This window comes from Acomys minous (assembly GCF_964271855.1).
Source record: "Acomys minous genome assembly, chromosome: 2".
In the NCBI taxonomy this organism is placed as follows: Eukaryota; Metazoa; Chordata; class Mammalia; order Rodentia; family Muridae; genus Acomys; species Acomys minous.
The window spans coordinates 52,832,080-52,846,265 of NC_140484.1; the positions used below are offsets into that span (position 1 = coordinate 52,832,080).

Genomic DNA, 14,186 nt, shown 5'->3' on the forward strand with positions numbered 1-14,186 from the left:
GCAATTAAGTTAAAATCCAACATGTGTTATTCTTCTACCCAAGCTTTTTATTATTTGGGGGCAAAAATGTGTCAAGTCATAGTGGCAAAGAGTCTCTCTGTTTTTGACATGATATAGCATGTTTCCATTAAAATAATTCATGAAGTATAATGAAATAGTCAAGGTTTTTTGTTTTGTTTTGTTTTGTTTTTTCAAGATAGGGTTTTCTGTATGGCCTTGGCTGTCCTGGACTCACTTTGTAGACCAGGCTGGCTTCGAGCTCACAGCTATCCACCTGCCTTTGCCTCCCGAGTGCTGGCATTAAAGGCATGCTCCAGTATGCTCGGCTGAAATAGCTGTTTTATAAATAGTTTATTCTTTCTGGAAGGAGTGTTTCTACACATGTGTACACACATACTAAAAACTCAGGTAAAGACAAAAAGGCTTTTGACTATCTATTTATTTATTTGATTTTTCAAGGCAGGAATTCTCTTATAATCCTGGTTGTCCTGGATTGAGACCTGGTTAGACTCAAACTCATAGTTATCCTCCTGCCTCTCTGTCTTCTTGACTGCTGGGAATACAGGTGCATGCCACCATGCCTGGCTATAATACCATAATTGTACATGTATGTGTCCCTCTGCTGGCCAGCCATCTCCTTCAGCATTGTACATGTATGTGTCCCTCTGCTGGCCAGCCATCTCCTTCAGCATTGTACATGTATGTCTCCCTCTGCTGGCCAGCCATCTCCTTCAGCATTGCATCTGGGCCTGTTGTGTGTGAACACTGTTACTTAATTCTAGTAATTTCATTACTCTTGAAAGAGACCCATACCACTAAAAATAACTGGACTTATCTTGACAGCTAATTTGATATAAGGATTTACCTATTCCACACATTCCATATAAATGAAATCATAATCTGGACTCTTTCACTTAGCCTTAGATTTTTCAGAGATTACCTACATTGTGGCACACACCACTCATTTTTGTGGCTAAGTAACAGTCCATGTATAGAGATGGATTTTTTCATACTTGCATCTGCATTGTCTATCATGATTATACTACATGGTGAATTTTGTGGGTTTGGTTTGCGTATCTCTAATGATGAATGATACTGAACATCTTTTCATGAATTCATTTCTATTTGTATGTTGTCTTTTTGGCGGGGGTGGGGGGGTTGTTTGAAACAGAGTTTCTGTGTGGCCTTGGCTGTCCTAGATTGCTTTGTAGACGAGGTTGGCCTTGAACTCACAGAGATCCTCCTGCCTCTGTCTTCCGAGTGCTGGGATTAAAGGCATGAGCCACTATACCTGGCCTAAGAGAGACATTTAAAAAAAAAAAAGATTTATTTATTTATTATGTATACAATGTTGTATCTGCGTGTACAACTACATGTCAGTAGAGGGCACCAGATCTCATTATAAATGGTTGTGAGCCACCATGTGGTTGCTGGGAATTGAACTCAGGACCTCTGGAAGATCAGCCAGTGCTCTTAACCTCTGAGCCATTTTGGAGAGACATTTTTAAAGCTCAGTATTGACAGCCTGCTAGCTAGCATGCTGTTATTCAGCCTTCTTGATCTGACACAAAATAGGATTGGTCTATTAAGTGCTTAATTTAGGCAATTTAAAAATATTTATATTTTTAATTAGGTATATATGTGCATAAGTTTGTGCATGTTCCACTAGACTAGGGTGTTGGATCCCCTGGAGCTGGAGATACAAGTAGTTGTTAGCCACTTCATTGGGATGCTGGGAACTGAACTTGTTTCCTCTGCAAGAACAGTGCTTGCTCTTAACTGCTGAGCCCTTCTCCCACCCGTAATTTAGGCTATTATTGAGATTATTTTACAAATTTAATTTCAGCTAAATTTTTTTCTCAAATGAAAATTTTTGTCTTTAAATTTGAATGTCCTTTAAAATTTTTGGATGCATTTATTTTTAAAATAACTTAATTATATGAAGGTATGTTTCTGCATAAGGTTTTGTGCATGTGAGTGCTATTGTACAAGGACAGAGAGAGGCCTCAGATCCTCTAGAGCTGGAGTTACAGGCAGTTGTGAACTGTCAAGCATAGGGTCTGGGGACTGAAAGAGTAGTATGTGCTCTTAAGCACGGGGCCATTGTTCCAGCCCTGTTTGAATTTCTTTAGAAGTCCACACTCTTGACCTATGGTAGATATTTAGTAGGTCTGAATTGATTGTTTTTATTGTGATTATATTTCTAGGCTTAAAGAGGTAGCAGAAATAAAATTCAGCTGAGTTGGATCCCAGAAATAGAAGCAGGCTTACCTCGGGGCCACCCTGGTCTAAAGAGTGAGTTTCAGGATGGACAGGGCTGTCCATTAAACAACAAACAAACTCCTGCTAACAACTTTGTTCTATTTTGTTCATTCAGAGATTATCAGCTAATCTTGAGTTTAGAGAAAGGAAAGTGGATGCTTTGAACTAGCAACTAAGGCTAGAAGTCACAGTCTCCATGTATGGAGCACTGACTGTTTGGTAGAGAGGAAAGAAAAGCGCACACTTTCATCTTTGTGTCCTCCCTTTCACAGCGCGGTACCATGCGACGTCGCTATGAAGATGATGGCATTTCAGATGATGAAATTGAAGGGAAAAGAACTTTTGACTTGGAAGAGAAGCTACACACCAACAAATATAATGCCAATTTTGTTACATTTATGGAGGGAAAAGGTCAGTATCATTTGTTTCAGACCCTGAGCCCCCTTTTAGAGTCATTGACTCTTAAGAACTGTAAATTTAGCATCTGTGCAACTTAAAAATACCTGCCTGTTGAAGATATTTATTTTGTCTCAATTCTCATTCTCTGCAAAATTTTAAGTCTTATTATAATAGGAATGTTACTGGGGGAAAGTCTTTTCCTTTTCTCATTACTTGGCTTGGGTTTAATTAAAAATAGCATAGGTATGGTGACACATGCCTTAGCACTTTGGAGGTGGAGAGACAGGAGGATTGGTAGTGGCATATATAGTAAGTTAAAGGCAGCTTGAAGAGACTTTGGAGAGGAGAGGGAGCCCAAAAAAGTACAATGAAATCTCCTCTATGAGGTGGAATTCCTCTTGTGTTATGTAGCTTTCTTTCATCCTTAACAAATTGACAAAAGTGTGTGTAATGCTCAGACTATTTTGGCTGTTAAGAAACATGATGATAATATCTAATTAGAATGCATAAAGTGACTCATTAACACTACTACCCACAAATGTTGATTTTTCATTGTGCTTTCTGTTTTTCCTAAGAGAAGTAATTAGCATGCAAACATTGTATGACCACACTGTATGTACAAACTGTATGTAACAAAAACTATTAATACCTTTTTACTTAAATTTTCTTTTATAATCTTTTTTCTTTTTTTCATGATTTCTCTCTTTCTAATCCCCACCACCACCATATTTTCAGATTTTAATGTAGAATATATCCAGCGGGGTGGCTTGAGAGACCCTCTGATTTTCAAGAATTCTGATGGACTTGGAATAAAGTAAGTGCTGTGGTCCTGACCTGAGATGGTTGTAAAATGGCTTTTACCCTCAGAGACTTTGACAGTGGCAATCTTGAGAGCCCAGAGCAGTAGGTGATTGAAAATAACTTACTTTGTGAAATATGTCTCTTGTTTTTACAAGTGATTCATACACCCAGAAAAAAAAAGTTCAGATAAGCTTAAAAGCTTAGTCTCTTCAATCTATCATTCTGCAATAATTGCTGGATTGCTGGTAACATTTTGTTTTTCTTCATTGTGTGTGTGCGCGCGCAAGCAAGCAAAATCATTTACATTTAAAAAGCATTTAAACCTAAACATGAAAATTGATGTTTCTTGAGAGTACTTCATACTTTAAAGATTCATACTACTAGAGAAGTAGTGCTTCTCATTTACTGGTATTTATTTCATAGGATGCCGGATCCAGACTTCACAGTGAATGATGTCAAAATGTGTGTGGGTAAGTAACAAACTTTTCGCCTCTTTATCTTTGAGGTTTAGGAACACTAAATTATATATTTCACTACCAAGAACTATTTGGCAACTAAGAATTTTCCTCTATCAAAAGATATCCTTAAAAAACTATATATAGAAGAAATTAGAAAGTAAGTGTGTGTGTGTGTCCGTGTCCCCGTCCGTCTGTCCGTCCGTCCAGGAAAAGTTTTTCCCAAGGCAAAAACTTTTTAAATTAGTTCATCTAAAACTTAGACATGGGTGGTAACTGTTGTGTTCTGTGATAAGGCAATTAAATGGTATAAAGTCCTCCTTGTTCCCAACAAACATAAGCAGCAAAAGGAATTCATCTGACTCTAGCTGTTCTATGGTATACAAGAGTGCTATTCCTTATTCAGAAATTAAATATTACAGTACCAACTTTGGCCACTTCAACTCCTTTTGGAGTGCTGGATAAAGTTACTTAATCTTGAGAGGTGAAAGTGACAAACAGCCTAAATTCTCTGATCTCTGTATTTGTCATGCCCTAATGCTCTTGTGTTATATTCTATGTACCTGGGATCCATGTATTTCCTGATAGCTAGCACAACTTGTGGAGTAAGCGCTCAGTAAATCTGTTGAATCATTAAAATTTACCGTACATGTTCCTTTCAAGCAGAGCTCTTTTAGGGGACCTAGATAATCTTTGAGTATTCACTATTATAGAAGCTCACTTCTTATCCCTTTTTATTTTCTTTCTAGGCAGAGATTTGTGTATACTAGGCTAATTTCAAGCTCACTGTCTGTCCCTCTCTCCCTCCCTATCTTTGTATGTAATCTGATTTTTTGTTTTTGTTTTTGTTTTGTTTTGTTTTGTTTTTTTCAAGACAAGGTTTCTCTGTGTAGCCTTGGCTGTCCTGGACTTGCTTTGTAGACCAGGCTGGCCTCGAACTCACAGCAATCTACCTGCCTCTACTTGCCAAGTGCTGGGATTAAAGGCATGCATCACCACGCCCGGCTCTAATCTGATTTTTTGAGACACAGTTTCACTGTATAGCCCTGGTTGTCCTTGAACTCACTTTGTAGACCAGCCTGGCCTCGAACTCCAGAGATCCACTTGCCTCTGCCTCCCCAAGTATTGAGATCACAGGCGTGCACCACTGTACCCAGTTTAGATTTTTAATTTTTAGTGATATGTATATCACTATGTATATGTATAAGTATATCAGAGCTTGGTACCCCTGAGTATACACATTCACGGAGGTTTAAAAGTGGTAGAATCCTCTGGAGTTACAGGTAGTTGTGAGCCTCCTGTATTTGGAAATTAGACCTTGAGTCTCTGAAAGAGCAGCCCCTGCTCTTGACTACTGAGCCTCTCTCTAGCCCTTTGCTTAGATATTCTTCTGATTGTGGTTCACAAATGACCTATCTCCCCAAGAATTACCTGTGATAAGGTACAGACTTAGAGAGGATTCTGGGAAGATAGCAAGAGCATTCTCCACCTACATGATTATTTCTCTTACAGAGTCTGACTATTATAGAATTCTGTTGAAGGCCTGCAACTTCCAGGGAAAGATATAGACAATAAAATTTAATTTTAGGTTTACCATAGTAATAACCACTTTTCCATATCATCCAGCCCTCACCACCTAGAACCCATGAAGAAGTTTGTGCATGTTTTTTTCTAAAAGCACAATATACCACTTTAAGGAGCCCAGGATGGGTCTTCTTGTTTAAATATTTGAGACTTCTGTTGTGATCACAGATTGCTGATTCTGACAAAATGTATAAACAAAAGAATAGGGGCCTGTTTTTATACCATCTCTAAGCTGTTACAATGCCCTTATGTTTGACCACAATGACTTCTATAGGACTTAAAAGACTGGTAACTGGCCAGGTTTGGCACAGGATTTCTGAGTGGGAGGCCAGCATGGTTACAGAGAGTGACTTCCAGAACAGCTAGGGCTACAAAAAGAAACTTTGTCTTTTTTTTTTTTTTTTAAAGGCAAGTAAACTCCATCCCCTAAACACATGTTCTAAACTAGGGTATTCAAAAGTGGTGTATACTTGGAGAAAGTTAGATGTTGACCACAAATGTTCAGGAGAAAATGCAGGCTCAAAAAAATAGTAGAAGAGGGCTGGAGAGATAGATGGCTTAGAGGTTAAGAGCACTGGCTGCTCTTCTGGAGGCCCTGAGTTAAATTCTCAGCAACCACATAGTGGCTCACAACCGTCTGTAATGTGATCTGATGCACATGCAGGCAGAGCACTATATACATAATAATAAATAAATGAATCATTAAAACACACACATACACACAAGAAGAAAAAGTAAAAGAAAAGGCCATGGGTAGAGGCCCATGCCTGTAATCCCAGCACCTGGGAGGCAGAGGCAGGTAGATCTCTGTGAGTTCTAGCCCAGCCTGGTCTACAAAGTGAGGCCAGGACAGCTAAGGCTACATAGAGAAACCTTGTCTTGAAAGAAAAAGGAAAAAAAAAAAAAAGAATTAATAAAAACAATATGCATGATACACTAACATACGTGCAAGCAAAACACACATCCACAGAAAACAACAGAATAAGAAAAAGTGTAACAGCTGTCAAACACATACACAATCCAAGTGTAGTTTGCACTTTTGAAAACCCCAGCATTTGAGAAGCAAGATGAACGTGAGTTCTAGGCAACCTAGGCTACATGACTATCTGGTGTTCTGTGATAGCAGTACAAAATAGAGGAGAGATGAAGACACAGGATAGAATCGAGCAGATCAGTGTACATTGTAGTGATATTAGAAGAAAGAAAATGGTGAGCTGGAGAGATGACTCCACATTTAAAAATACTGGCTGCCCTTCCAGAGGTCCTGAGTTTAATTCCCAGAAACCACATGGTGGCTCACAACCATCTATAATGTGGTCTGATGTCCTCTTCTAGCCCTCAGGTGTACATGCAGATAAAGCACTTATAAACATAAAATATTTTTTAAAAAGAGAAAAGAGGAGGCTGGAGAGATGGCTCAGCGGTTAAGAGCACTGACTGCTCTTCAGAGGTCCTGAGTTCAATTCCCAGCAACCACATGGTGACTCACACCATCTATAATGTGATCTGATGCCCTCTTCTGGCTGCAGGTGTACATGTAGGCAGAGCACTGTAAACATAATAATAAATGAATTTTTTAAAAAAGAGAGAAAAGAGGACAGAAAATATTTGAAGAAATAATTGCTGGAAATTTTTCATATCTGGTGAAAGACATGAAGAAAAATATCTAGTATAAACAGGGAACTCAAAGCCTCCCACCATGACAGGGTCAAACCAAGCATTTCAAGAGCTAAAGACAAAACTCTTGACTACATCAAGGAAGAAGATACTCTTCACATAAAGGGGTTCCCAGTGAGATAGGAGCAGAGACTTTGTAGGTGGTTAGGAAGAAATAAGCCAGTTTATTTAAAGTGGTGAAGGGGTGGAGGCTGGGGAGTTGGTAACAGACAAGAGCTTGTATTGGTCCTTACAGAAGACCAGGTTGGGTCCTAGCACCCACATTGTACGTCAAACAACCTTCTGCAACTCTAGCTACAGAGCATCTGGTGGATCATATTCTGACCTCCAAAGCCGTCTGTACTCCAACACACACACACACACACACACACACACACAAAGTTGTGGTTGTTGTTGTTTTAATATTAAAGTGTAAAAAAGAGCTGGGTACAGTGGTGCATGTCTGTATTCCAGCACTAGGGTGGCAGATCCAGGCAGATCTCTTTGAGTTCAAGGCCAGCCTGGTCTACAGAGTATGTCCAGGACATCCAAGGCTACACAGAGAAACCAAAAATAAAAAAGGGGTAAAAGGAAGGAGGAAAAAGAGAACCAAGAAATGCAGATCTTTCATTTAAAGAGGAGGGAGGGAAAAGCTAAGGTATCCTAGATAAAATGATAGCTAGAGAAGTTTATTATACTAGACTTGTCCTACACTCAAAGGTGTCCTGGTGCAGTGGAGAGATGAGATGTGAAATGAAAAAGTAGACAGTGACCTGAAGCCATGTGAAGAAAAATAACACAGGAAAGGTAAATATATGGACAGTTACTCACTGGCAAGATGGTTCAGTGGGCAGTCTCTTGCCAAAAATCTTGACAACCATAGTTTAGTTGTAGAACCCAAATAGTAGAAGAGAACTACCTCCAGAAAGTGTTATGACATGTATATCCCCCATGTAATACATAGAGAATAGCAATAAATTTTTAAAAACCCAGTGTTACTGTATCAGTAGTTTGTTAAGTCTTCTCTTGAACATCCACAAATACAAATAAGTTGAAAATAGTATCTGGGGGCTGGAGAGATGGCTCAGCGGTTAAGAGCACTTCTTCCAGAGGTCCTGAATTCAATTCCCAGCAACCACATGGTGGCTCACAACCATCTAGAATATAATCTGATGCATACTGTATATATAATAAATAAATCTTTTAAAAAAAAGAAACAGTATCTGACAAAACATTACATTCTGGTTTGTTTTGTTTTTGTGTTGTTTGTTTGAGATGTAGCCTTGGCTGTCCTGAACTTACTTTGTGTGTGTGGGTGTGCGCACAAGCAAGTGATTAAGTATAGCATGAAAATTACCATTGTAACCACTGAAGTATACCGTTCAATGGCACCATCGTCACTGTCTACTGGTAGAACTTTCTTATCATCCAAACAAAACTCGGTTAAGCAGTCATTTCTCATTCTCTCTTCCTGTATCCCCTGGCACCCACTGATCTGATGCTTTCTAGATCTGGGTTTATCTAATCTGTGTATTTCACATATCTGGAATCACAGGATATGTAGCCTTTCATCTGTGACTTCTCTCAAATAGCATACTTTGCAGATTTATTTGTGTGATAGCATGGATTAGTACTTCATTCTTTTTATGTCTATTTCATTGTATAATTTACCATTTTTGTTTATTATTCATCTAGCGATGAATATTAACCTTTTAGCATATAACTTCTTTTATAATGCTGCCTGGTATATTCAGTAAGGTTTATCTTATAAATTGGGCAATGTGCCAGGCTTGGTGGCGCACACCTTTAATCCCAGCACTCTGGAGGCAGAAGCAGGTGGACCTCTGTGAGTTCGAGGCCAGCCTGGTGTACAAAATGAGTCCAGGACAGCCAAGACTACACAGAGAGACCCTTTCTCCAAAAACCAAAATAATAAATAAATAGGCAATGCTTGCTTCTTCTGTTTCTTTTTTTTTTTTTTTTTTTTTTTTTTTTTGTTCAGGATCTCACTTCGTGTCACAGGCTTGGAATTACGTAGAGCAGATTGCCTCAAATTTATAGAGATTAGCCTGCCTCTACCCTACTAAGTGCCGGGATTAAAGATGTGCATCAACACATTATGTCTTTTTGTTGTGCTTGAGGAAGACTGACACCGGAGCTTATCTACATTAGTAATTTTATCAGATTGTAAATATGGAATAAACACAAAGAGTTTTATGTTTAAAAACAAATTGACAGTATTGAAACAAATTCTGTTAAACTGAAAATAGAGACATTTAAACTGATATTCACTTAACTAAAGGATCCTTAGTTTACATTTGTTTGTTTGTTTGTTTGTTTGTTTTTTGAGACAGGGTTTCTCTGTATGTAGTCTTGGCTGTCCTAGAATCATTCTGTAGACCAGGCTGGCCTCAAACTCACAGAGATCCGCCTGCTTCTGCCTCCCAAGTGCTGGGTGGGATTACAGGTGTGTGTTACCATGCCTGGCTCCTGATGAGTATCTCTAACTGTGCCTATTATCCTTTTCATTTTCTGAGGTAGGAATGATTATTTATCTCAAGTAATATCCTTGTCTGTACCTTAAGTAAAAAAAGATAGTTTATTTGGACTTGTGTTTTGTATGCTTAATGTATTTAAGAGTAATTATGGCTTAATCGAACTTCTTTCCCATGTAGGGAGTCGTCGGATGGTGGATGTCATGGATGTAAACACACAGAAGGGCATTGAAATGACCATGGCCCAATGGACACGATACTATGAGACCCCAGAGGAGGAGCGAGAAAAACTCTATAATGTCATCAGCCTAGAGTTTAGCCACACCAGGCTTGAGAATATGGTGCAGCGTCCTTCCACGGTTAGTCATTCTCTTCCCACATTCTCATTTTCTTTCTCTTTTTTCTCCTTAACTTGTTATTGATTCTTTGTGAGTTTCACATTATGCGCTTCAGTCTTGTTCATCTCCTCATCCCCTTGTATTAACTCTTTGCCCTTGCAGCCTCCCTCCCAAAATAAAAATCATAAAACAACAATAAAAGCATAGGAAATATCTCGTCATTGAAGCTGTAGTATGTCACAGTGTATCCCCACAGTATATCCCTTTGTCTATACATCTTCACTTGCATATGTTCATTGCAATGAGTCATTGGTCTGCTGCAAGGTCCTTGGCTTCTGTGACACTATCAATATTGGATTCTCACTGGAACTTTTCCCAGATACCTCTGTGTCATGAGATCCTGCAGCTTTGAAATAGCAAGACCATCCTTTCACTCTTCCCAACAGTTCATAGATGATGTAGATTTTTGGGGTAGGCCAACTCAGAGCCCTCAGAGCTCTGGGCACAGGTGGTAAGCTGAGCTGATCAGCTCACTGCCTTTTCCTTATATGCATCACCATCTAACCCTGGTCTGGCTAGATCACCAAATGCTGCCACAGCAGGAGGCAGGGTCAGCTCTCCTTTCATACCCTTGGGCCGACTCACCTGCACCCATGCCCCATTGCCGGCTCGCTGTGCTGCCCAGTAGATGGAAAGGGCCCAAGTGCTGCAGCCTTCAAGAGGCTGGGTCAGCTCTCCACTCTCACACCCTTTGGCCTAACTCACCTGTGCCTTTGCCATCAGGACCAGCCCCATTCCATTACCTAAGCAAGGTACAGGACCCACTCTCTGAAGTGCTGTAACCAGAGAGGGGTCAGGGCTAGACCTGCCAGGGTAAGCTCTGCTGTGCTCTTCAGGCACCAGTCTGTCCTAGGTGTCTAGGGTTGAGGCAGAGCATCCCACACCATGCCCCCTGTGACATGTTTCTTTGTAGCCCTGGCTTTTCTGGTTGGATTTAAAAGATTGACAGACTTTTTTGAAGAATAGGCTATTAACAGTAGAATCACCTTTTAATTACATAATTTATTTTTGGGGAGGCAGGGTCCCACCCATTTTTTAGCATTGTCTGTTCTGACATCTACTCTGTAACCCGAGCTGGTCTTGGAGTTACACCTCCCTCTGTCCCGTGCTAATTTATTAGCATGTGCCACTAATCATTTTTTTTTTTTTTTAGTATTGTTCATTTTTAGTAAAGAATTTGGTAAACAGAAAACATGAAGCCAAAGCATAGTGGACTATGCCTGATTTTAGCACTTGGGAAGTGGAGACAGGACGGTTGCCTGGGCGACAGAGTAAACTTTTTTGCCTCGAAAACAATGTGAGAATTATAGTAGCATTGCTTATAAATATATTTCTTTTTTGCTTTTTTATTTTGGCTTTTGTTTGTTTGGTTGGTTTTTTTAGATGGTTTCTTTGTAGCTTCTGCTGTCCTGGACTCACTCTGTAGACCAGGCTGGCCTCAAACTTACAGTGATCTGCCTGCCTCTGCCTTCCCAGTGCTGGGCTTAAAGGCGTACGCCACCATGCACGGCTTGATTTATTTTTTTTTTTTGAGACAGGGTTTCTCTGTGTAGCCCTGGCTGCCCAGAAACTCACTCTGTAGACCAAGCTGGCTTCAAATTTAGAGGTGAACCTCTGTCATCCTCCCAAGTGCTGGGATTAAAGGCGTGTGTCCACCGCAGCCTGACTATAAATTTTATACAAACACTGTTTCAACCAACTATACCAGTATTGACAAAAGAAAGTTCCTAGTTGTAAACTGTCTTTAGTGAACCCATTTTGAACAATGCTGGCTTTACAGTCATGTTAGAATAATCATTGGTCCAGAATGCTTATCATTTGACTCTAAGGCTCATAGATTTACATTTTTTTCATTTATCCAGTGTATATTTAAAGGAGTTGTTTTTTCTTGGCTTTAAAATTCTCTGGAACAGCTGGGCGGTAGTGGTGCACACCTTTAATCCCAGCACTTGGGAGGCAGAGGCAGGCAGAGATCTCCGTGAGTTTGAGGCCAGCCTGGTCTACAAAGCAAATCCAGGTCAGCCAAGGCTACACAGAGAAACCCTGTCTCGAAAAACAAAAACAATATAACAAAAAAAAAAAAACATTTTTCTGCAACCCACTGCTGCTTTTTTTTTTTTTTTAGTTTAAATGTCCCTTTTCCTTTTTAAAGGTGGATTTCATTGACTGGGTAGATAACATGTGGCCAAGGCACTTGAAAGAAAGTCAGACTGAATCAACAAATGCCATTCTAGAGATGCAGTACCCTAAAGTGCAAAAGTAAGTTATTCGCTCTTGTGTACTTTTCTTACTTTTCTCAGTGTTTGATGAGTATATAAAATTGATAGCAAGGAATAGTCCTATCTCTTTCTAGCTTTTCTCTGTTCTAAACCATCAAGTTGATAGATTAAACAGTAGACTTTATAGTGTCAAAAAAAGGAGTATGTGAAAAATTACATAGCATATAATCTTTTTTGGGGGCGGGGGTTTCGAGACAGGGTTTCTCTGTGTAGCCTAGGCTGTCCTGGACTCACTTTGTAGATCAGGCTGGCCTCGAACTCACAGAGATCCACCTGCCTCTGCCTCCCGAGGGCTGGGATTAAAGGCGTGCACCACCATGCCCAGCCCCTGCATATAATCTTATAAGTCGGAGAAAAGCTGTGTGGTACTAGAAATATGACTTAGAACTGCATTCCTTTAGCAAGATATGGTGACCATGCCTTGAGACAAATGCAGGCAGATCTTTTGAGTTTCATGGCTACTGTGGTCTAAGTAGCAGTTCTAAGACAGCCAGGGAGCATTGTCTCTCAAACACAGAAAAGGAAAGAAAGAAAACCTACTAGAAGTTTGTTAGATGCAAAGCAGAGGGACTTCATTAGGGAAAACAGTGTTATTTTGTGGATGCCATCTTTATCAATATACTAATGTTGCTGCTTCTCTTTGGGTCAGGTACTGTTTAATGAGTGTTCGAGGCTGCTATACTGACTTCCATGTGGATTTTGGTGGTACTTCTGTTTGGTATCACATCCACCAAGGTGGAAAGGTATGGTCATAGTTAGGATTGGAATTAGAAGCAGATTAAGTGATTTGTATGCTTAATATAATCTGGAAACCAGTCTATCAAGAATCATCCCCAATTCATACCTGAATATAATTGTTGCCTTTGGTGGCTATTCCATTGGAGTTTTAGTATTTGTGTAGGCCAGTGTTTTTCTACCAATATTTAAAATATTTAAAAAATATATATTTAAATATAATTTAAATATTTTAAATATTTAAAAAATACTATATTATATTAAAAAATATAAAATATTTAAAGCAGAATTTTCTAGATGAAGCTGAAGAGGTAATTCTAGGAGGACAATGTCATTTTGTATCTGAAAGAAAAGTAATATAAAGGGAAGTAACATAAATTTTGGATATGTTGACCAAAAAGCCAACACATTATGATTCAGCCAGCTCTCCCTGTGTGGAGATAATTGGTCTGAAATGTGACTAGAGGAAACACTAAGTCATTTTGAGGATTTGAAAAAATATGTTCAATCATAAAGAATTATATTCTAATAATAATAAAATATATTTAATCCCACGAGTTATTTCTAAACATTATATCAGAATTGGGATCTCGAATTAATAGAGATTTGTAATGTTCGCCTTTGTTTTACTTTGAGGGACTACATCTATTAGCAGAAGCAGAGCTGGGATGAAAACAAGTACAAGAACTTAACCTCGTATCCAAAATCCTTTTGCTTATTTACACTGTGTAATGGGATCATAAGTTTGTCCTGTTGATCTTAGTTACTGCCTTGAGACAGAGCAACCCAGGCCAACCTCTCTCTTTTTTTTAAATTTATTATTTTTATTTTATGTGCATTGGTGTTTTGCCTGCATGTATGTCTGTGGGTGTCAGATCTTGGAGCTATAGACAGTTATGAGCTGCCATGTGGGTGCTGGGAATCAAACCCGGGTCCTCTGGAAGAGCAGTCAGTGCTCTTAACTGCTGAGCCATCTCTCCAGCCCCAGGCCAATCTCTTAAGAATTACAGGTCACACCTCAATAACTGGGCTGCTTAAGCCTCTAGCCAGAGCTTTTAAGAAATTACCTACATAATAAGTTCAAGGCCCTTGGTTCTTCTACAGCCATAATCTCAGGAATTC

At 39.3% G+C, this 14,186-nt stretch overlaps 1 protein-coding gene across 4 annotated transcripts in view; it reads left to right on the plus strand.

Annotated features, from left to right (window-relative positions):
* Positions 1-14,186, plus strand: part of KDM2A (lysine demethylase 2A) — a 78,669-nt gene that overhangs the window by 23,940 nt on the left and 40,543 nt on the right. For all 4 annotated transcript variants that reach the window (XM_084750293.1, XM_084750291.1, XM_084750290.1 and 1 more), the window contains exons 3-8: positions 2,535-2,673; positions 3,397-3,475; positions 3,886-3,932; positions 9,833-10,011; positions 12,203-12,309; positions 12,979-13,072. In XM_084750293.1, coding sequence (XP_084606419.1) covers positions 2,535-2,673; positions 3,397-3,475; positions 3,886-3,932; positions 9,833-10,011; positions 12,203-12,309; positions 12,979-13,072 — 645 coding nt within the window. The remainder of the gene's footprint in view (positions 1-2,534; positions 2,674-3,396; positions 3,476-3,885; positions 3,933-9,832; positions 10,012-12,202; positions 12,310-12,978; positions 13,073-14,186) is intronic.